This window comes from Xyrauchen texanus, chromosome 50 (genome assembly GCF_025860055.1).
Source record: "Xyrauchen texanus isolate HMW12.3.18 chromosome 50, RBS_HiC_50CHRs, whole genome shotgun sequence".
Taxonomy (NCBI): domain Eukaryota; kingdom Metazoa; phylum Chordata; class Actinopteri; order Cypriniformes; family Catostomidae; genus Xyrauchen; species Xyrauchen texanus.
Window position 1 is genome coordinate 1,413,059 of NC_068325.1, and position 21,693 is coordinate 1,434,751.

Consider the following 21,693-nt stretch of genomic DNA (forward strand, 5'->3'; position numbering starts at 1 on the left):
GAGCTCCAGAGATGCAGTCGGGAGATGGGAGAAAGTTGTAGTAAGTCAACCATCACTGCAGCCATCCACCAGTCGGGGCTTTATGGCAGAGTGGCCCGACGGAAGCCTCTCCTCAGTGCAAGACACATGAAAGAACACCTGAAGGACTCCAAGATGATGATAAATAAGATTCTCTGGTCTGATGAGACCAAGATAGAACTTTTTGGCCTTAATTCTAAGCGGTATGTGTGGAGAAAACCAGGCACTGCTCATCACCTGTCCAATACAGTCTCAACAGTGAAGCATGGTGGTGGCAGCATCATGCTGTGGGGGTGTTTTTCAGCTGCAGGGACAGGACGACTGGTTGCAATCGAGGGAAAGATGAATGCGGCCAAGTACAGGGATATCCTGGATGAAAACCTTCTCCAGAGTGCTCTGGACCTCAGACTGGGCCGAAGGTTCACCTTCCAACAAGACAATGACCCTAAGTACACAGCTAAAATAACAAAGGAGTGGCTTCACAACAACTCCGTGACTGTTCTTGAATGGCCCAGCAACAGCCCTGACTTAAACCCAATTGAGCATCTCTGGAGAGACCTGAAAATGGCTGTCCACCAACGTTTACCATCCAACCTGACAGAACTGGAGAGGATCTGCAAGGAGGAATGGCAGAGGATACCCAAATCCAGATGTGAACAACTTGTTGCATCTTTCCCAAAAAGACTCATGGCTGTATTAGATCAAAAGGGTGCTTCTACTAAATACTGAACAAAGGGTCTGAATACTTAGGACCATGTGATATTTCAGTTTTTCTTTTTTAATAAATGTGCAAAAATGTCAACAATTCTGTGTTTTTCTGTCAATATGGGGTGCTGTGTGTACAATAATGAGGAAAAAATATGAACTTAAATGATTTTAGCAAATGGCTGCAATATAACAAAGAGTGACAAATTTAAGGGGGTCTGAATACTTTCCGTACCCACTGTATGTGAGCTGCACCATCCAGACAAAATGCAGCATCTTTTTTAATGGAAACAAACTAATGTATACTGAGTTATTGAATTTTGGGTTAGGGCTAGTATTTTTCTCCCATCTTCTTGGTTGCATGCTACTACAAGAGCATGGGCCACAAAGAGCAGACAAAGCATCAACGGGATCTCATTGTTGAAATGTATTGTTCAGGTGAGGGCTACACATTTTTTTCCGAGGCAATAGATATATCACGGAACACAGTGAAGACAGTCATCAACAGTGGAGAAAGTATGGCACAACAGTGACATTATTAAGAATAGGACATCTCTCCAAATTTGATGAAAAGACAAAGAGAAAACTGGTCAGGGAGGCCGTCAAGAAGCCTTCAGCAACATTAAAGGAGCTGCAGCTCTTTCTGGTAAGTACTGGTTGCTCCCTACATGTGACAAATATCTGTCTGGGCTATGAGGCAGGGTAGCAAGACACAACCCTATCTGATAAAAAAACAAACAAACATCCAAGCCCGGTTAAACTAAAACCTAAATCCAGTCTCCCAAAACCATATGGAAATATGTGTTATGGTCAGATGAGACCAAGATTGAACTTTTTGCCCAAAATTGTAAAAGGAATGTTTGGCAAAAAAACAACACAGCACATCCGCAAAAGAACAGCATTCCCACGGTGAAGCATGGTGGTGGCAGCATCATGCTTTGGGGCTGCTTTTCTTCAGCTGGAACTGGGGCGTTAGTGAAGGTGGAGAGAATCATGAATAGCTCCAAGTATCAGTCAATTTTGGAATAGCCCAGCCAGAGTCCAGACCTGAATCCTATAGTAAATCTGTGTGGGGACCTGAAGAGGGCCATACAAAGGAGATGCCCTCGCAATTTGACAGATCTGGAACATTTTTGCAGAGAAGAGTGGGAAAATATTCCAAAGTCAAGATGTGCTGTAATTAAATCAAAGAGTGCTTAAACTAAGTATTAGTTCAGGGAAGTGCATACTTATGCAGTTAGGTTATTCTAAGTTTTTTTTTCTCTGAAATGTGTCACTTTGGTTTTCAGTGGCATTGCATAGGGTGTAATTTTTACTTTAAAGGTGCAGACATTCTGATAGGTTTATGTTTGTTTAATTTTTTGCATCACAAAAACCTGCTGATTTAACAGGGGTGTGTAGTCTCTTTATTTTCACTGTGTGTGTGTGTGTATATATATATATATATTAGTATATATTTAATGGCTTATCATTGTAACACCATGGTCAGATTTGACAGTAAATGTACAGTAATGTCACTTCAAAACACTTTATTTTTTTATTTTCAGACAGATGTCAGCAATCTGCCCCCAATGCATGAAACATTCTTATATCTTCTTCATGTTTAAACTTATAGAAGTGTAGGTTTTTACTGAAGTGAAGTTAACATAAATTTGCTTATTTGCATATGCAAATTAATTGTGTAATTCAGAAATAGACAGGAAAATAAGATCTAAATAGCATAAAATTACAAAAGAAGTGCATAATATTTTTGTTATTACTTCAGGGAAGAAGAAATTTGTATCATTTCTTTAAAAAAAGAAATAAAGTTACACCTAAAAAGATCACAAACAGCCACGGTGCCGTCCTTTATTGAACAGCCTAGGAGGGTTAAAGGACTAAAATTTTATAGTAAATTTAAAGCACATTTTCCATGACTAAATAAAAAAAGGGTAAAAACGAACACTTCCTACCGATGCCAACATGAGCCTCTTGTATCATACTGACATCATTGGCTCCATCCCCAATGGCTAATGTAATGGGCTTCTCTGGGGACGTCTTAAACAGTCTCACAACCTGCCAAGCACACAACAGCCGTTATCACCAGTACTATAAAAACAACAGGCCAGTGTGGGGCAATTTAGCTTGGAGTGGGCTTATTAGTGTACAGTACATGACCTCTGGCCTTACAGGATAAAGAGTCGTAAACAAGAAGGGGTAGAGTAACTCACCTTGGCTTTCTGGAGCGGAGCCATTCTGCAGCAGAGCACAGCAGAGCAGTTGTTACACACCTCCATGAAGAGCTTCTCATGTTCTCGCAGAGCCAGAGACAAACTGGCCCCGTCCACCACCAGCCCGTGCTGAATCACATGATCGTCTTTGATCCTAAAAAGTGTCAGAGAATTATGAATATCACCTAAATTTACAAGACCCTAGAATTAAAAATGACTGTTTTGGTGCTTTTAGTCCAAATTTGTAAGCTTTGAGGTTTGCATTCTTGTGTAGGGAATGTTTCTGGCCTTACAGTCAAAATAAAGCCCTCCAACCAGGACCTAGTGAGGCATTACATGTCTTTAATGAGCTACAATGTCAAGAAGAAAATGAAGTGTACCTCCGGGCTAGTCTGCGGAGCTGCTCGGCACACTCGTTGTCTGATTTCTGCTGTACAAGCTCCAGGATGTTCATGGTGCGGTGAAAGTGGCCACAAGAGAGACTCACGCTGACCGCTGTCTCATGTTTGTCACCTGTCAACACCCACACTTTGATCCCAGCCAATCGCAGAGCTTCAATGGTCTCCTGGACCTTATCCTGCAGCCTAGACAGACAAACACACACATTTGGGCCTGATGCATTGTGTATGCACAAAATGGGCATTGATATGGGTGTACGCAATTTCCCATGAATATATTGTGATTTATAAATAATAAACTTGGCGTAAAATGTGCACACCATCCATAAAAAGGAAATATTGGTTTTGAATGTGCTGCGTTTGGAAGTCTTTACTGCATCATCATAAAGAAGGAACATACATTAATTAAAAATGGCCATGAAGATTTCTTAGTTCGAGATATTTTTTGTTACCAAAGGCTATTTCAGATATCATGTACTGAGATAAGTACAGCATTGAATAAAGATGATCTGTGATGCGCACTTGACTCTGACTGACATGAAATGGCTTGGTAAAACAGACAGTATAAGATAGGAACTGCTGGCCACTTTCAGTAGTCGAATGGACCATTAGTGAGACATGTCTAATCAGAAATAGTATTGTATAGCTGCAACAAGGTACAGCAATGCACATAAAATGCGCAACAAATGTGCTGCCTGCTCCACTTCATCCTGACCCTCATCGCAATGAAATGCCCGTTCTAGTGAAATAAAAACATTATGAAATATACATTTGCCATTCAGCTGCTTTTTGAATATGAAATACCAGTCAAATATAAGTAATCTGATGATATCAGAAAATGCCGTACAAAGAATTTTAATCATTTTTGTTTTGTTTCCAGTATTAAATATTTAACTTCTCAATTAAAACACCCTTAAAACGATTTAAAAGGTTTTCTGAGAAGCAAAATTGCTTAGGTTACTTAGAATTATGTCTACAACAATAAAAACATTTTGCCAAGGGATATACAAGATATAATCTATGAAAACAAGTTCATATCTAATTAAATAATGTTTCTACATGGTGTAGTATCTAACCTTTGGGCACATGTGACATTTACAGTCATGTGATATCTTATAATATAGTATCTTGTACCGTTAAATGCAGTAATCACGCGGATGGTGAAATGCATATGGTAATTGTATGCAGATGAGGATTATACATAGTAAAAACAGGTGTTGTACACTCCATACTTTGTTATTTTGAGGAGACGACAAGGTGGGGAATGAATCGCGTGCATGTACGCACAATCTTCCGCTAGCTGAGATTTAACAAAAGCAGTTTTTCTGAGCCACCTTATTTACACCCTGAGATAGTCAAATCAGAAAAAAAAAAAATGTTTTTCATAAGCTGAGAGTCTCAGAATTTATCATAATCTATATTATTACAAAATGGAAAAGTTTTCTTTACAATGATACCAAACATTTGCATACTTTTTTTAAAAATAATTTTGTTGAGTTATAAGCATATAATTGTGGGTATGCCACTGAAACAGCATATCTTTAAAGCACGCTTAGAGCTTAAACGCTATATATTTTTGCTCCTGTGATAAATCTCTGTTATACTGACAAAGTGAAAGTGGTTGAATTTACCCTCAAACTCAGTAATATAGTACATTCAAAATTAATTTTTAAAACTCATGACAATTATATATTTCATCCACATTTTACTAGAACATTTTAATAGATTAAGTACACTCTAGGCATTTTCTGGAGAGACAGCAGCAATATCCTGAAAGGATGCATAATTACATATGTGGTCACGGCTTGTTGTTTCCCTGAGGCCTGATTAAACATCAAGATTCCCAGGCAGTTTTTAAAACAACTCTCAGGAGTGGCTCACCCTGATCAAAGCCAAACTCAAACATTTCTGTTCTCCATACAGTCATCATGCCCACAGCCAATATGTTGAAGTGCCAGCAATTAACAATTCTGCCAAGTAAATGAGGAAGTAGGAGGAGAAGAAAAATGAAGCATTAAAGATGAAAAAGATCCTAAATTTAACAGAGGTCCTCTTTGAAAATGAGATTTTCTTGAGGGCTTTGCTGTAAACTGGCCTCCCGAGGATCACATTTTTAAGCCGCCATCTTCGTCAGACTTACATACACACACACCAAAAATATATATAACATATGAAGAGTTCCTCTGATAACTCTGAACCCGTGTTAAAATCGGTCATATCATGCATTTTTTCTTCTTCCTTGAGGTTAACTTATAATGCTGGTAAAGTTTATTGCACAAAACAGTAATAATGTAGTATTGCACAACATTTTCTACTCTGTCTTTGGCCCTCTGTCTGAAACGCTCAGTTTCTGCGTACTTCTACTTTAAGATATGCCCACTGTTATGATTGGCTAACAACTTTGCAGAGCAAACACCCCCCACCATTACAGCCGTGGAACAATTGTTTTTTCAAGAATGAAACAATGAAAACAAGTAATTGACAAAATCACCTAAAAGTACTCAGCCCCCGGCAATCATTGATAGCTATATGTCCTAATATATGTGAAGCACACAATCGAATTACAATTGTTGTTTAACTGAAAAACAATCAAAAACTGTGTCAGCACTGCTCCCCAATACTTTTATTAGGCATTCAAGATTTGGTAATTATAAAATAGTTCTATATAAACAGCAAACATAGTCCAGACTACCATACACTGTTAATGCGAAGGGTTAACAAATCTGTATCCAGCTGTAGGGAGAGTAATAAGGGACAGTCGGCCCTCGGGTTTCCCCGTCTCTACTCCAATACGCATCCCATGTTGGGAAATACAGTATTTTTTCACCAGGTGGGGTCAATTACCCCTCGATCAATTCACCGGTCGACCAGTGGAGATGATCTCCCTGGATTCAATCACTGCTTCAATACTGGAAATCGAGCATCCAAATGCATTCATTTCGGCACAAAATACTGGATGTCCCGACTAACATAAGACAGCTGACATAAGTAGTGCTCACGATGGTGGCGAGTATGGCAGCTGCATTGCAATTTCCAACCCAATATTGCAGTTTATTGTTTGTTTTGTCTACAATTCTTCTGTTTTATGTTTTGGATAACCAGACTTTGTTAACAACGGGTCGGCATTGATGTATTTAAACACAACAGTGAAGCATTTTGTCTAGGCAGCCCGGCCACTGGAAAACGTAGCTGGAAATGGGGAAGGAGAGGCGGCATTCTCATCAGACTAAGACGTCGCAAAAATCGACCCCCGCTACCCAGCATTCTACTGGCAAATGTTCAGTCTCTGGACAACAAGCTCTGTTAGCTGAGAGCACTGATCTCTTTCCAACGAGAGACGAGTGACTGCTGCATTATCTGCCTTACAGAAACTTGGACGTCTGCAGAGATTCCAGACTTAGCCATCGAACCCGTGGGTTTCTCAGTGCATCGAGCGGACACAGTGAAAAACCTCTCAGGTAAAGTGTGGTGGTGTATGTTTTATGATCAACAAATCGTAGTGTGCTCAGAGGAATGTACATTCTATCAAGTCTTTCTGCTCTTCTGATATGGAATTTCTCATGCTTCTGTGTCGACCATTCTGGCTACTGAGGGAATTCACAGCGGTCATTTTCACAGCTATGTACAAGCTCACAGGGTTCCGGCTGCAGAGATCCGCTGAGGGAGACAGGTTCCGATCAATTCTGGACAAATTTCTGAGATCATCCGAGAAAGATCTTGTGTGAGGTGAGGAGTAAAAGAAGGCTTTCTTGGAAGAACACAGCATTTTCTTGTTCACAGACTTTGCAAATTCGACAGGAGAGAAACGTGAATGATTCAGGGAATCCAAGAATCTCTTATATCAACAGAAGATTGCTTTTGCACTGATGTTCCCGGCCAAATTGAGAATAGACACAAAGGATGGCCATACAGAATTTACATGCCCACGGCAAGCATTGTCCTTCAAAAAAAAAACAATTGAGTGCGTAAGCCATTTGGTGATTTATATGTTGCTGCCTAGTGGGTCTGACTCACTGAACATTCACTTGACTGTCCGAGTGTAACAGGGAATCAGGTTGAGTGGGATCCATGTGCGGTTTATTAAACAACAAACTCAAAGTATAGACAGGCATGGTCAAATAATCCAGGCAAACAGTAATAGAGGCAGAGCAGAAATGTAGTAATAAAGCAGAGGTTCAGGGCAGGCAGCAAACAACAATGTCAGTAGTCCAGAAAACACAACAGTAGACAGACAGCAAACATATGTAAATAGTAGATATCCAAAGTAGAGTCAAACAAAGGTAATCAAGAAAGGGAATGGTAAACGCTCAGTAATGTAGCCGGGGCAAAACAAGACTTCGCAATGATAGCGAGTGATGGTGAGACTTAAATAGTTTGAGTAAATCAGGAACAGGTGAGCAGGTAATCAGTGTCAGTACAGGATTATGGGAAATGTTGTTCAGGGTGGAAAGTCGATATTTGGGTGATAGAGACCTCCGAGCGGCTGGAGTTTATTTTGTGTAATATAATTTCTTCGGACAGCTTGTGGATGAATCTGCATGTTTTTGGTGCTTATGTTTGTTTTGTTGAATATCTCTTGCAGGACATTGGAGTGATTGGGTCTTTTGTTGCACTCATGTATTGGCCTAATGGGCTGGCTTACTGCACATTCATTTGACTGCCCGAAGACACCCCTTTGGGACAGTTATCTGGACGAATCTACACGTTTTTATGTGTTTATTCCGCTTACTGGCTGGAGTTTGTATTTGTTTTTGCTGTATAATTCTCTCTCACAAAATTTGTATGGAAGCACCAGACTTGAGCAATCCGACGGCAAAGTTGTCGTGGGGACTCTCATAGGCGTACATGGACTGTTTGTGTTTTGAGTAATGACGGCGGTTGGAGCTGTCATGCGTGTGGTTAATACGCACGTAAAAATGTGGCCTGGTTGCTATGTAGGGTAGAGTCACATGGGGTAACCTCATCAAGGTTGCGATTAGTGGTTCTTGCTCTCAATGGGGCACGTGGTAAGTTGTGAGTGGATCGTGGAGAGTAGCATGAGCCTCCAAATGCTGGGAGTCTCCGCGGTGTCATGCACAACGAGCCAAGTGATAAAATGAGATAAAAAGTGATAAAAAAAAAAAAAAAAGATGCGGAGGCAACTGAGACTTGTCCTCCACCACCCACATCAATGTGAGTAACTGCGCCACCACGAGGACCTAGTAAGTAGTGGGAATTCCTAATTGGGTAGAAAAGGGATAAAAAAATTAATTAAAAAAGTATATTTCAAAATATTCCTACATGTACAAATATATGAGTAGATTAAAGGTGAAGGGAGGCAGACTAGATTACATCATTCACAGTGCATCATGGGAGTGGGCGGTCACTCCTAAGCACATTTTCGAGGGTTTCGTTGACTGTGGTTCTCTGATTGGTAGATGAATCTCTGCTGTACCATGGGTAATGTAGATGTTAACCATGAATTCCGTTTTCAAACAATGAAGTTGAAATAACACAGAAAAATGGCTTCAACTGAAGCATACAATGATGAACAACCTCGTAGCTCACGGTATGTTGGTATTTAAAGGTTTATAAGTTATATTTGAAAATCAATCGTCCCAATTGTCTATAGGAGGGGTGCCCAATACGTCGATTGCGATCTACCAGTCGATCACAAAGGCAATGCTGGTAGATCGCACAAAATTTAAATGTGCTTTCAATAAATTTTAATAAAAATACATATAATGTCTTTCCTTCTTTTAGTTTCTGTCTGTCTTGCACTTGACGAATCCATTTTTGACCTGCCGAGGTTTTTGTTTATTCGGTTGCCATGACAACTAGGTTCGCGCCTTCCAAGGGCTTCTGAGAAATTGCGAAGCTAGCAGTGTTTGAGATAGCTACCAGCAGCTACTGCCCGGATTATGCAAAACTGTCTGATTCCATTTAGTGCAAGTCATCAGAATAAGGTAAATGCCCTGGCGATTGTAATCTATTGTGCTGTAGGTGTTTTGGACTTAGTGTTAAAACTGAATGATATCAATATTGAAAATTATAATTTTTTTTTATTAATTAGAAGATGAATTCAGATACTTGCAGTAGTCCCAACAAGCATTAATTTTAAACGAAACATTAAAAAAATATATATATATATATATTTTTTTTAGTTGGTAGATCTTATTGAGTTGGTCATTTAAAAGTAGATCATCACACAAAAAAGTGTGGACACCCCTGGTCTATAGGATAAATGAATGGTAATTTTACTTCCAGAACCAGACTGCGAACTATGCATGTATTTTACAGTAAATTACTGTTAAAATGTACAGTATATTATACTTCAGACTACGGGTACTTTTACAGTCATTTTAACAGGAAAAAATGTATGATTAGATTTAAAAAGTAATATTTTACTTCAACGGTAAACATTTATATTATTTTTAAGACAAAAAATATATATTTATTATAATTATAATGGAAAAGTATATTATATTTGAACAGAGAATTCATATAATTTTACAATAAGATACTGTACAAACAAAAAGTATAACTTTACCTCACTGTTAATGGTAAAAATGTATATTATGCTTAAGACAATGTATATTTACGGTAATTCAAACAGATTTTTTTTTAAATGCTTAAGTAAAAAACTGTTAATTGGCTAACCATATCATATATGGTGAAAATTTGTATTAAATTAAAAAAGACAATGCGTGAAATTTTACAGTAAAATACTGTAAAATCTGTAGAGACAACACATGTATGACAAACTATTGTTAAAAAAACTGTAAAAAACAATAATTGGTAGTTCCTATTGTGGAAGTCCCTGCGTGACCCTTTACAATTCAATATATTTGACTGAAATAGTTGTTTCTTCACATTGTTATATCAGTGATGTACATTGGGGTGTTTTGGATTGGATAAAAATTGGACAATCCGGTTATACATGATATGACCAATTAAAAAAAATGATATTGACTTTAAAAAACATAACATTTAACCACCTTCTTTCATCTAAACCTTATACAATATAATAGTTAACCGTATTATTAATATTGGCAACACTGTCCTTGTTGTTTTGTGATGTTCTTAACTATGCGGTTATTAATAATACAAACATTAAAAAAAAATATACTGTATATTTTTTATGGAAAATGCTGTGCATAGACTTCTGAAACACTTTTGAGTGATTACAGTTTTGAATTGTTTTTTGAACCGGTTTAACGAAACTAACCAATCTGCTGAAATGAATTGAACATCCCAATGCTATAGCTAAGCACAAAGACAAACACTACACGTTTTTAAAAAATCTTGATGTGTCCCACACCCAATGTATTTGCTCTGTGATGAATACTGTGAAGTTGTTTACATGAGATGTCACACATATCTGAGGATGATACTCACGGAGTAGACTAAGGAGGATGTGTGTAAGACTGTAGGCTTTGTGGCATGATACATTTAACAGATTTTGCAAAAGCTCATGGAATTCACAATTACAGTCAGTGCAGTACTATTACAGACATATTCCTGTGTCTCTGCATGGCTTTACACTTTGTTTTGTGCTGCTGTTCACATGCAATCAGAGACTGATGACTGACCTTAAGTCCATGGAGAGACGCATGAGTCACAGTGTTAAACTGCATTAGCTGTAGCCGCATATTGACTCATGCTGACTTCCTGCTCTCCTGGCAGGAGGCCATACAATAATCATGAGTGTCAACTTCTAATCATGAGTAACTAACTGTCATATAAAAAATTGCAAATAAGCTTTTAGAATTTCCATGTACATTTTTTGTTCATTCTATAATGTAAGCTTACAGGAATAGTTGACTTATGGTTATCCTAAATAATAGTATTTTAAATATAATTTGTAATACTAAATAAATAAATAAATATAATATAATATAATATAATATAATATAATATATATATATATATATATATATATATATATATATATATATATATATATATATATATATATAAACACATATACAGTGCATCTGGAAAGTATTCACAGTGCTTCACTTTTTCCACATTTTGTTATGTTACAGCCTTATTCCAAAATCGATTAAATTCATAATTTTGCTAAATATTCTACAAACAATACCCCATAATGACAACATGAAACAAGTTTGTTTGAAATCTTTGCAAACTTATTAAAAATAAAAAACAAAAATAATCACATGTACTTAAGTATTCACAACCTTTGCCATGACACTCAAAATTGAGCTCAGGTGCATCCTGTTTCCACTAATCATCCGTGAGATGTTTCTACAACGTGGTAAATTCAGTTGTTGGACATGATTTGGAAAGGCACACACCTGTCTATATAAGGTCCCACAGTTAACAGAGCATGTCAGAGCACAAACCATGCCATGAAGTCCAAGGAATTGTCTGTAGACCTCCAAGACAGGATTGTATCGAGGCACAGATCTGGGGAAGGGTTCAAAACAATTTCTGCAGCATTGAAGATCCCAATGAGCACAGTGGCCTCCATCATCCATAAATGGAATAAGTTTGGAACCACCAGGAGTCTTCTTAGAGCTGGCCGCCCGGCCAAACTGATCGATCAGGGGATAAGGGCCTTAGTCACGGAGGTGATCAAGAACCCGATGGTCACTCTGACAGAGCTCCAGCGTTTCTCTGTGGAGAGAGGAGAAACTTCCAGAAGAACAACCATCTCTGCAGCACTCCACCAAACAGGCCTGTATGGTAGAGTGGCCAGACAGAAGCCACTCCTCAGTAAAAGGCACATGACAGCCCACCTGGAGTTTGCCAAAAGGCACCTCTCAGACCATGAGAAACAAAATTCTCTGGTCTGATGAAACAAAGATTGAACTCTGAACTGAATGTCAAGCATCATGTCTGGAGGAAATCAGGCACCTCTCATCATCTGGCCAATACCATCCCTACAGTGAAGCATGGTGGTGGCAGCATCATGCTGTGGGGATGTTTTTCTGCGGCAGGTACTGGGAGACTAGTCCGGATGAATGTAGCAATGTACAGAGACATCCTTGATGAAAATCTAATCCAGAGCACTCTAGACCTCAGACTGGGGCGAAGGTTCATCTTCCAACAGGACAACGACCCTAAGCACACAGCCAAGATAACAAAAGAGTGGCTACGGGACAACTCTGTAAATGTACTTGAGTGGCCCATCCAGAGCCCAGACTTGAACCCGATTGAACATCTCTGGAGAGATCTGAAATGGCTGTGCACCGATGCTCCCCATCCAACCTGATGGAGCTTGAGAGGTCCTGCAAAGAAGAATGGGAGAAACTGCCAAAAAATAGGTGTGCCAAGCTTGTAGCATCATACAGAAAAAAGACTTGAGGCTGTAATTGGTACCAAAGGTGCTTCAACAAAGTATGTAGCAAGGCTGTGAATACTTAAACTCTTTTTTTTATTATTTAATAAAAGATTTCAAACAAACTTCTTTCATGTTGTTATTACGAGGTATTGTTTGTAGAATTTTGAGGAAAATAATGAATTGAATCCATTTTGGAATAAGGCTGTAACATAACAAAATGTGCTGTGAATACTTTCTGGATGCACTGTACTATACTGATGGCCAAAAGTTTGGAATAATGTACAGATTTTGATGTTCACAAAGTATAGTCAGGACATTACTGATGTAAAAAACAGCACATCACTATTTGAAAAAAAGTCATTTTTGATCAAATCTAGACAGACCCCATTTCCAGCAGCCATCACTCCAACACCTTATCCTTGAGTAATCATGCTAAATTGATAATTGGGTATTAGAAAATCACTTGCCATTATATCAAACACAGTTGAAAGATATTTGATTCATTAATTATGAAGCTTAACATTGTCTTTGTGTTTGTTTTTGAGTTGTCACAGTATGCAATAGACTGGCATGTCTTAAGGTCAATATTAGGTGAAAAATGACAAAAGAGAAACTTCTTTCTCTAGAAACTCATCAGTCAATCATTGTTTTGAGGAATGAAGGCGATACAATGCTTGAAATTGCTAAAAAACTGAAGATTTCATTCAAAGGTGTACACTACAGTCTTCAAAGACAAAGGACAACTGTTTCTAACAAGGACAGAAAGAGATGTGGAAGACCAGATGTACAACTAAACAAGAGGATAAGTACATCAGAGTCTCTAGTTTGAGAAATAGACACCTCACATGTCCTCAGCTGACAGCTTCATTGAATTCTACCAGCTCAACACCAGTTTCAATCATGTTCAACAGTAAAGAGAAGACTCAGGGGTCTTCTCAGAAAAGACCACTTTTGAAACAGAAATACAAAAAGAAAAGGTTAGAGTGGACAAAGAAACAAAGACATTGGACAACAGATAATTGGAAAAGAGTGTTATGGATCTTAACCCCATCAAGCTTTTGTGGGATCAGCTAGACCAGGGGTGGGCAACTATTTTGGTAAAGAGGCCACATCGGGCTTTAAGTAGTGCATGGGGGGCCACATTGCATTCCTTTTGAGATACAATGTTCTGCATTGATTTGGTTTCTATATCTTTTAAGCCCAGAAATAGTTGTGTACTCAATTTTCTGAGTGACAGAATTCTGAACTGACTAATGGGACTATTCTGCTATTGCCTAAAGTATTGTATTGCTTGTGACGTGACAAGAGGCAACACAGCTCTCAGCGGGACAGTTCAAGTAGTGCCAGGACACAAAGTTCAAATGTAAACAAGGATTTTATTACAGTTCTTGGGAACTAGCAAAACAGCGTTCCATATTCATAAGGGTAACTAAGGGTCAGGTTGGACTTCCATAGTCAAAACTTAAATGATGCCTCTTGGGGAAATGGTGAGATTATAATCTCGGTTCCCTCAGGAAAGTAAACAGTCTTTTTCCAACCTTATTTCAGTCCGTGCTGCAGCCCATGGTCAAGCCAGCGGTAAGTCTTTCAAATGGCTGGTAAGTGTAAGGATGGCTGGCGCGAAACAGACGTTCCGAAGCTTTGCGAGATCCCGAAGCAAAGATGATTCGAAACACTGATCCGAAGCGTGATTCAAAACACCCACGTCACGTGACAACGGCTAAATGAAGCGTCTAAGTGTTTCATCAGGTGGAGTGCTCCGCCGAATCAGGGTTTCATTGATTGGTCGGTTCGGGAACAAATCACACAATCACACAGTATAAAAGTTTTGTCAACGCATTTTCATATCGTGGGTTTTTGTGAGAGGAGTTTGGTTTTGAGATAGTGGATTTTTGGTGATATAGTGACATTTATAGTGCGATTTGTTTAGTTATATTTAGGATTTAATTTACATTTACACATTGACTTAGAGACACACAGAGTACATATAGTGACACATGAATAGATGCATTGATAGAAATATATATATATATATATATATATATATATATATATATATATATATATATATATATATATAGATTAATAGATAGATACATATATTACAGATACATATAGATTATTAGATAGATAGGCTACATATAAAATAGATAGATAGATAGATAGATAGATAGATAGATAGATAGATAGATAGATAGATAGATAGATAGATAGATAGATAGATAGATAGATAGATAGATAGATAGATAGATAGATAGATAGATAGATAGATAGATAGATAGATAGATAGATAGATAGATAGATAGATAGATAGATAGATAGATAGATAGATAGAAATGGAGGCTCCACAGAAGAGATGCCGTACATCTGTGGTGTGGGAGCATTTCCATTTGGAAACCCCAAATAAAGTGAGATGTGTGTATTGTGATCGGCAGCTCAGCCTACTGCAACAATACATCATCCATGATGCGCCATTTGAGGAGCATTCATCCTGCCATTCTGCAGGGTGCAGAGGATGGTAGTGTTCCCCTGTACCAAGGCCTGCTACTGACACTGCTGGGCCATCTAAGCAAGGTATGCATTGTTTGAAATATAGGCTAATTATAAGTGAAATATAATAACTAAGTGTTGGGCCATTGTTTAGAAAGGCCATGGACTAAGACATGCCTAACATCCCAATCACAACTGCCAATCACTTTAAAAACAAATGTTGTCAATATAATATTATACTTTGTGAATATACATTTTATATGTCTACATATGAGTACCCAATCTACAGCCAAGACATCATTTTGTTTTTTTGTAATTGTTGTATTTCTATAATGCACTTTATCTTTCTCTGCACACTGAGCATAAATATTCATAACATAACTTTGTTTAGGAAGGTTTCCAAATGAACCAGTAGACTACTTTCACGGTAGGCTACTATTTTTCCAATATATTTGTCTGAAAGTATGTTTTATCTTCTCTTTTAAAAGGCAGACAGAGGGAATTGGATGAGGCTCTTCTGAACATGGTGGTGAAGGATCTGCAGCCCTTCACCATCGTGGAGGATGAGGGTTTCAGGGCCTTTGTGAACAAGCTTGATCCAAGCTATGTCCTCCCATCCCGAAGGTGCTTAAAACAATGGTCAGCTGAAAGGTACAACACAACCAAGGAGAAGACAATGGAGGACCTACAAAAGGCGGAATTTGTTAGCCTTACGGCTGACATGTGGTCTTCCATTAATATGGATGGATATCTTGGTGTAACATGCCATTACATAACACCAGAGGCAACAATGGCAACTGTTTTACTGGGTGTAAGGAGGTTTTACCAAACCCACACAGCCCAGCATCTCATGGAGGCTAAAGCCTTGCTAATGGCTGAGTGGGGAATAACCTCCAAAGTTCACTGCATGGTGACTGACAATGCATCCAACATGATCCTAAGTGCCCAGCTACTCAACCTTCGCCATGTCCCATGTTTTGCTCATAATTTGAATTTGATAGTGAAAAAGGCCCTGGATCAAACCCCAGTCATCAATGAAATTCGCCAGAAAGCCAGAAAGATAGTGGGGTTGTTCAGATCCAGCTGCAAAGCAAAGGACAAGCTTGTGGAGATGCAGAGCTTGATGGGCAGACCAAGTCTGAAAATGATACAGGAGGTTGAAACGAGATGGAACAGCACATTCGACATGCTACAACGCTTGTATGAGCAACGTGAGCCAGTGGCTGCTGCACTTGCCAATTTAAACAGTGATACTGCTCCCCTGACAAGTCTTGAGTATGACATTATTCAACAGTCATTGACACTTCTTCAACCATTCAAACTAGCAACAACAGAGATGTCAGAGGAACAGAGAGTGTCTGCTTCAAAGCTCATACCATTGTACAGGATGTTGCAGCACAAGCTTGCACAGAAAAAAGGAAATGCAACGCAGGAATCAACTGTACAATTAGGTAGGACACTATGACCATACGTGTAATTGGCCATAACTCTCATATTGTTGTCATTATTTTAATTAATATGGTTTTCTCTTGTGTTGGCTCATAGGCTCACATCTACAAGAAGGTCTGCACTCCAGATGTGGAGGGTACGAGACTTTTAGAGCCTTGGCACTGGCTACACTGCTGGACCCAAGGTTTAAAAATGTGGCTTTTGGAAATCCTGCCAAAGCCCTGGATGCTGAAAAGCACATCACACTGGAGTGTGCTTCACTGATGCGTTCAAACACAACTCCTGGTGAGTTTCAGTCTATGTTATCTTATGTAATGTGATTCATGAAATTTATACTTCATATGTGTTGTCAGTTTATGATTTGTTACTAATTGCCGTTTCTTTTAATTCAGAACCACAAATGTCAACATCAGGCCCATCATCAACACCAGTTGAAACACAAGACAGTTTATGGGAACATTTTGACAATCGTATCCGTGAGACCCAGATGATACACAATCCTACAGCTGATGCCACAGTGGAAGTGAAAAAATACCTCAGCTGATGAGTTTTTGCCCAGAACTCATGATCCTCTAACTTACTGGAAAGAGAGAGCAGTAATCTTTCCTCATTTGTATGTCCTAGCTAAAAAATATCTTTGTATGCCAGCAACAAGTGTCCCTTGTGAGAGAATTTTTTCAAAGGCTGGAGAAATTATCTGTAAAAAAGAAGTAGGCTGAGTCCTTCAACAGCAGAGAAATTAATATTTTTGAATAAAAATCTATAAGAAAGGGAGACATTGTGGCTTGATTTATTTTTATTAATATTCATTTTTCATGACCAAAATCACATTATGCAATGTGAAGAGACTACAGGTTACAAGCTTCATATATTACAAAAATACAATAAAAAAAAAAACCAACACATTTTTTTATTAGCTCTTTGTAAAGGTTGTTTCAGATCAACACCTGCAAGTGACCACTAGGTGTCACCGTGGAGACGGGTTTCGGATTGATTCGAAGCCTCGAAACAAAATGGCACATTTGCTTCGACTGTTTCATTGCTTCACGAAGCCTCGATCTGCCCATCTCTAGGTAAGTGTTTCCAACCTTCAGTGTTCCTTGTGGAATTTACTGGAGCGGTCTGGTCTTCTGTAGAGAGCACAACCAGAAGCTTGTCTCCCAGGCCTTACACACTCCCAAACTGTGAAGAAGCCCTTCAGCTCATCAGACCCTGATCAGTCTCAGGTGTGCGGGAATGTGGTGTATTGAGGGGTGGAGTTCCCAACTCCACCAGCAGATGGAGCCATAGCTGTTAGTGGCTGCAGCCACCTCAGGGAAATGTAGCGGCCGTCCAAGACACAGCCTCTTGTGACATCACATGCTCAAACTGAATAAAGGCTGAGCTTATAAATTGATTTGACCATCTCTACTTCCCTGTTAATGTATTATTCAATTTAACAATCTCTACATCAGGGGTCTGTTTAAATAAAAAAATTAATTTATAGAACTTTTAATATTTGTCGCAAAGTGGACGAGTTTACTTATTTGTTTCTAAAACATTACCCGTTTACATGCTAAAAGAGTCATGATGCGGGTCTCCAGGATGGTTTGACTTTCAGCACACAACTGAATAACACAGACTGCATGAATATGATAAATGATTACTGCAAGAGTTAGATTAATATACTGGTGCAAAGGGACTTCAACATTTCTAAATTGCACAAATAAAAAATACATTTACATATTCGTCTCTGGCTAGCTTTTGCTCGCATGTCAATGATGCTGAGATCTACTTTTACATTTAATTTAATCACTGAGAAGGTTTACCTGCAAAACATCACCAAACATCACCCTCAAGAATGGACACAGAGTAGCCGAATAACACTTTTCCTTGAGCAGAATATTGCACTACAGGTCGCTAAATTAAATTTGTTCAAGGGGGAAAGCGAGATAGAAAAAGTGCACTAGCGTGCATGGTTGCCAGATTGCACAAGTAAGTATTACATTAGGCGGAATATTTCCAATTTGCACAATTATATATCTCAAACTGGGGGTTATGCATCTCTTATCTGGCAACACTGAGCATGTTAAACGCTTGTGGAGATGTGTTAGTTGCAATGCAGGTTAACTGAAATATCCAATTAAAAATAAAAACGCTTTTATGATAAATGAGCCGCAGGCCACATTAAACCATGTGGAGGGCCTGATCCAGCCCGCGGGCCGTATGTTTTCCATGTCTGAGCTAGAATGTAAGGTGCATGAGAAGTGCCCGACAAGACAGCCAGATATATGGCAAGTACTACAGGAAGTGTGGGGTGAAAGGTCATCTGAGTATCCGGACAAACTGACAGCTAGAATGTCAAGGATCTGCAAAGCTGTCATTGCTGCATGTGGAGGATTTTTTGATGAGAACTCTTTGGAAGTAGTTTAAGTTCTGAACATTTTTAAATTGTAATAGTAATTTTTCACGTTATTAATGTCCTGACTATACCAAAAGTACCGGAGTGGTGGTGGTGTAGTGGTCTAATCACATAACTTGTAATCTGATAATCAGAAGGACACTGGTTCAAGCCCCACAGCCACCACCATTGTGTCCTTGAGCAAGGCACTTAACTCCAGGTTGCTCCGGGGGGATTGTCCCTGTAATAAGTGCACTGTAAGTCGCTTTGGATAAAAGCGTCTGCCAAATGCATAAATATAAATGTAAATGTAAATTTCTTTCCATAAGATCAAAATCTGTATTCCAAACTTTTGGCCTCCTGTGTTGATATATTTATATACACAGTATACACTGATGTTACATTACAACATTATGACTGCCTGCCTAATATGCTGTTGGACCTCTGCTAAAACAATGGTGACCTGCCAAGGCATGACTCAACAAGAACCCTGAAGGTGTCTTGTGGTATCTGTCACCAAGACTTCAGCAGCAGATCCTTCAAGTGCTGTCAGTTGTGAGGTGGAGCAGCCATGGATCAAACTTGTTGGTCCAGCACATCACACAGATGCTCAATTGTATTGAGATCTGGGGAATTTGGAGGCCAGGGCAATGTGTGCAGTGGGCGCATTATCCTGCGGAAAGAGGCCACTGTTATTAGGGAATGCCCTTGCCATGAAGGGTTGTACCTGGTCTGCAACTATGTTTAGGTAGGTGGCACGTGTCAAATTGACGTTCACATGAATGGCCGGACCCAGGGTTTCCCAGCAGATCTTTGCCCAGAGCATCACACTCCCTCCACGGTCTTGTCGTCTTCCCACAGTGCATTCTGGTGCCATCACTTCCCCAGGTAAACGGCACACATGTACATAGCCGTCCACGTGATGTAAAAGAAAACAGAACTCATCAGACCCGATGAACTTCTTCCACTGTTAAAAGGTCCAGTTTCGACGCTCGTGTGCCCATTGTAGGTGTTTTCGACAAAGGACAGGGGTCATCGTGGGCTCTCTTACCGGTCTGCTGCTATGCAGCCCCATATGCAGCAGGGTGCGCATGACTGATAAGTCCTATTATAAGCTACTGAGCTCATTATTGTGTGTTGTGACACATTCCTCCCGTAACCATCATTAAAAGTTTCTGTGACTTGTGCCGCAGTAGACCTTCTCTCGGTTCGGACTGGACAGGATAGCCTTTTTTGCCCTCGTGCATCGATGAGCATTGGGCACCCAACACCCTTTTGCTATTCTGTGGTTTGTCCCTCCTCGGACCTCTGTCGGTAGGTACTCACCTCTGCTGACCGGGAGCACCCCACAAGCCTTGTCGTTTCAGAGATGCTCTGACCCAGTCGTCTGGCCATAACAATTTAGCCTTTATCAAAGTCGCTCAGGTCTTTCATCCTGCCCATTTCTCCTGCATTCAACATGTTGACTACGAGAACTGATTGTTCACTTACCATCTAATCTACCCAGACTATGATATGTGGCCTTGTTAGGAGATGATCAACGTTATTTGCTTCAACTGTGAGAGGTCATAATGTTTTGGTTCATCAGTGTATTCATGTCTATGTACATTTATGTCAGACAGATGGTCTTTGGCTGCAGCATTGCATCTCATTCTTTTAGCGTTTGCTACGCTGTTCACAGGCTTCATCAGCTTTGCTTTTATTTGAAAATGCCAATGAGTTTACATCACTTACTTAAAATTAACATTTTAATTTTAGGGTGAACTATCCCTTTAATCCCATGTTACAGAATGATCTCACTCTGATTAAGTCAAACTTTTGAAATTTCAGCCTCCACCTCAAGATTGCATTTGCGTTTTTGTGTAAGAGCTGACTTACTTGTCCTCCACCCCAGTGGCTCCCAGCAGCTCCAGGTCTTTCTCGATGAAGTTGAAGACCTCAGCCAGCCGCTCCTCTCTCTGCTGTAGTGCTGTTCTGGCTTCATGGAGCCGTCTGTCTACTTCCTTATACTCATCCACACTAAAGTGTCTGCAGGCCACCACCAGCGTCCTCAAACCCTTCTACAAAAGATAAAGACAAGGAAAAAAACATATGACGTGTGCCGGGGCTACACAATACCAATACCAGTGAATTCGTATTATTCTCCATATGAATTTTGATACCACTGCTAAAACGAATATGCTTAAAGTTTTCTTTCTTTTTTGTTTTACTGCAAATAGCACATTGCATCTGAAACAGAGGCAAAGAAGTTGTTTGAGAGCAACAACCCCAAGCACCATGTCCATAATTAAGCTAATAATTTTAAGCACATAAATTGAGAGTATTCAGTGAATGCAGGATCATTTCAATGTGGCCATTGTTTCTTAACACATCCCATCAGTGTAAGTTTTACCATGCATTCCAAACGGGATAAATCTGCCTCCACATGGCACTTCAAAAGGGATCGTTCCAAACCAAAGGGCTCAGAAATAGGTGCTTCAAAGGGCCCTTCAAAATGGGCATTTCTGTAGGGTTTAACACTGGACACTTTGCTGCCAAGCAGGACAGGAGCATCAAAACCGGATGTCAAAAATCCGGATGCAATCTTTTTCTATAAACAAAAATATGTGACATCCCTGCATCTCCATAGTCTATAAAAGCTTTTATTATTATAATTAACTTTTTTAACTGAATTTTAATCCGCTGGTTTTTTGTTTGAATCTGGCAAATGTTTTTGTTAATTTATTGTAAATTTGCTGGATCAGTTATTCTAAAGGA

General features: G+C 39.3%; 1 protein-coding gene across 2 annotated transcripts in view; it reads right to left on the reverse strand.

Annotated features, from left to right (window-relative positions):
- The window catches only part of LOC127641130 (phospholipid-transporting ATPase IF-like), a 104,797-nt gene that overhangs the window by 36,736 nt on the left and 46,368 nt on the right, over nt 1-21,693 (reverse strand). For both annotated transcript variants that reach the window (XM_052123913.1, XM_052123912.1), the window contains exons 18-21: nt 20,815-20,996; nt 3,314-3,517; nt 2,934-3,087; nt 2,676-2,778 (exon numbers count right to left, since the gene is read on the reverse strand). In XM_052123913.1, the coding sequence (XP_051979873.1) occupies nt 2,676-2,778; nt 2,934-3,087; nt 3,314-3,517; nt 20,815-20,996 (643 nt within the window). The remainder of the gene's footprint in view (nt 1-2,675; nt 2,779-2,933; nt 3,088-3,313; nt 3,518-20,814; nt 20,997-21,693) is intronic.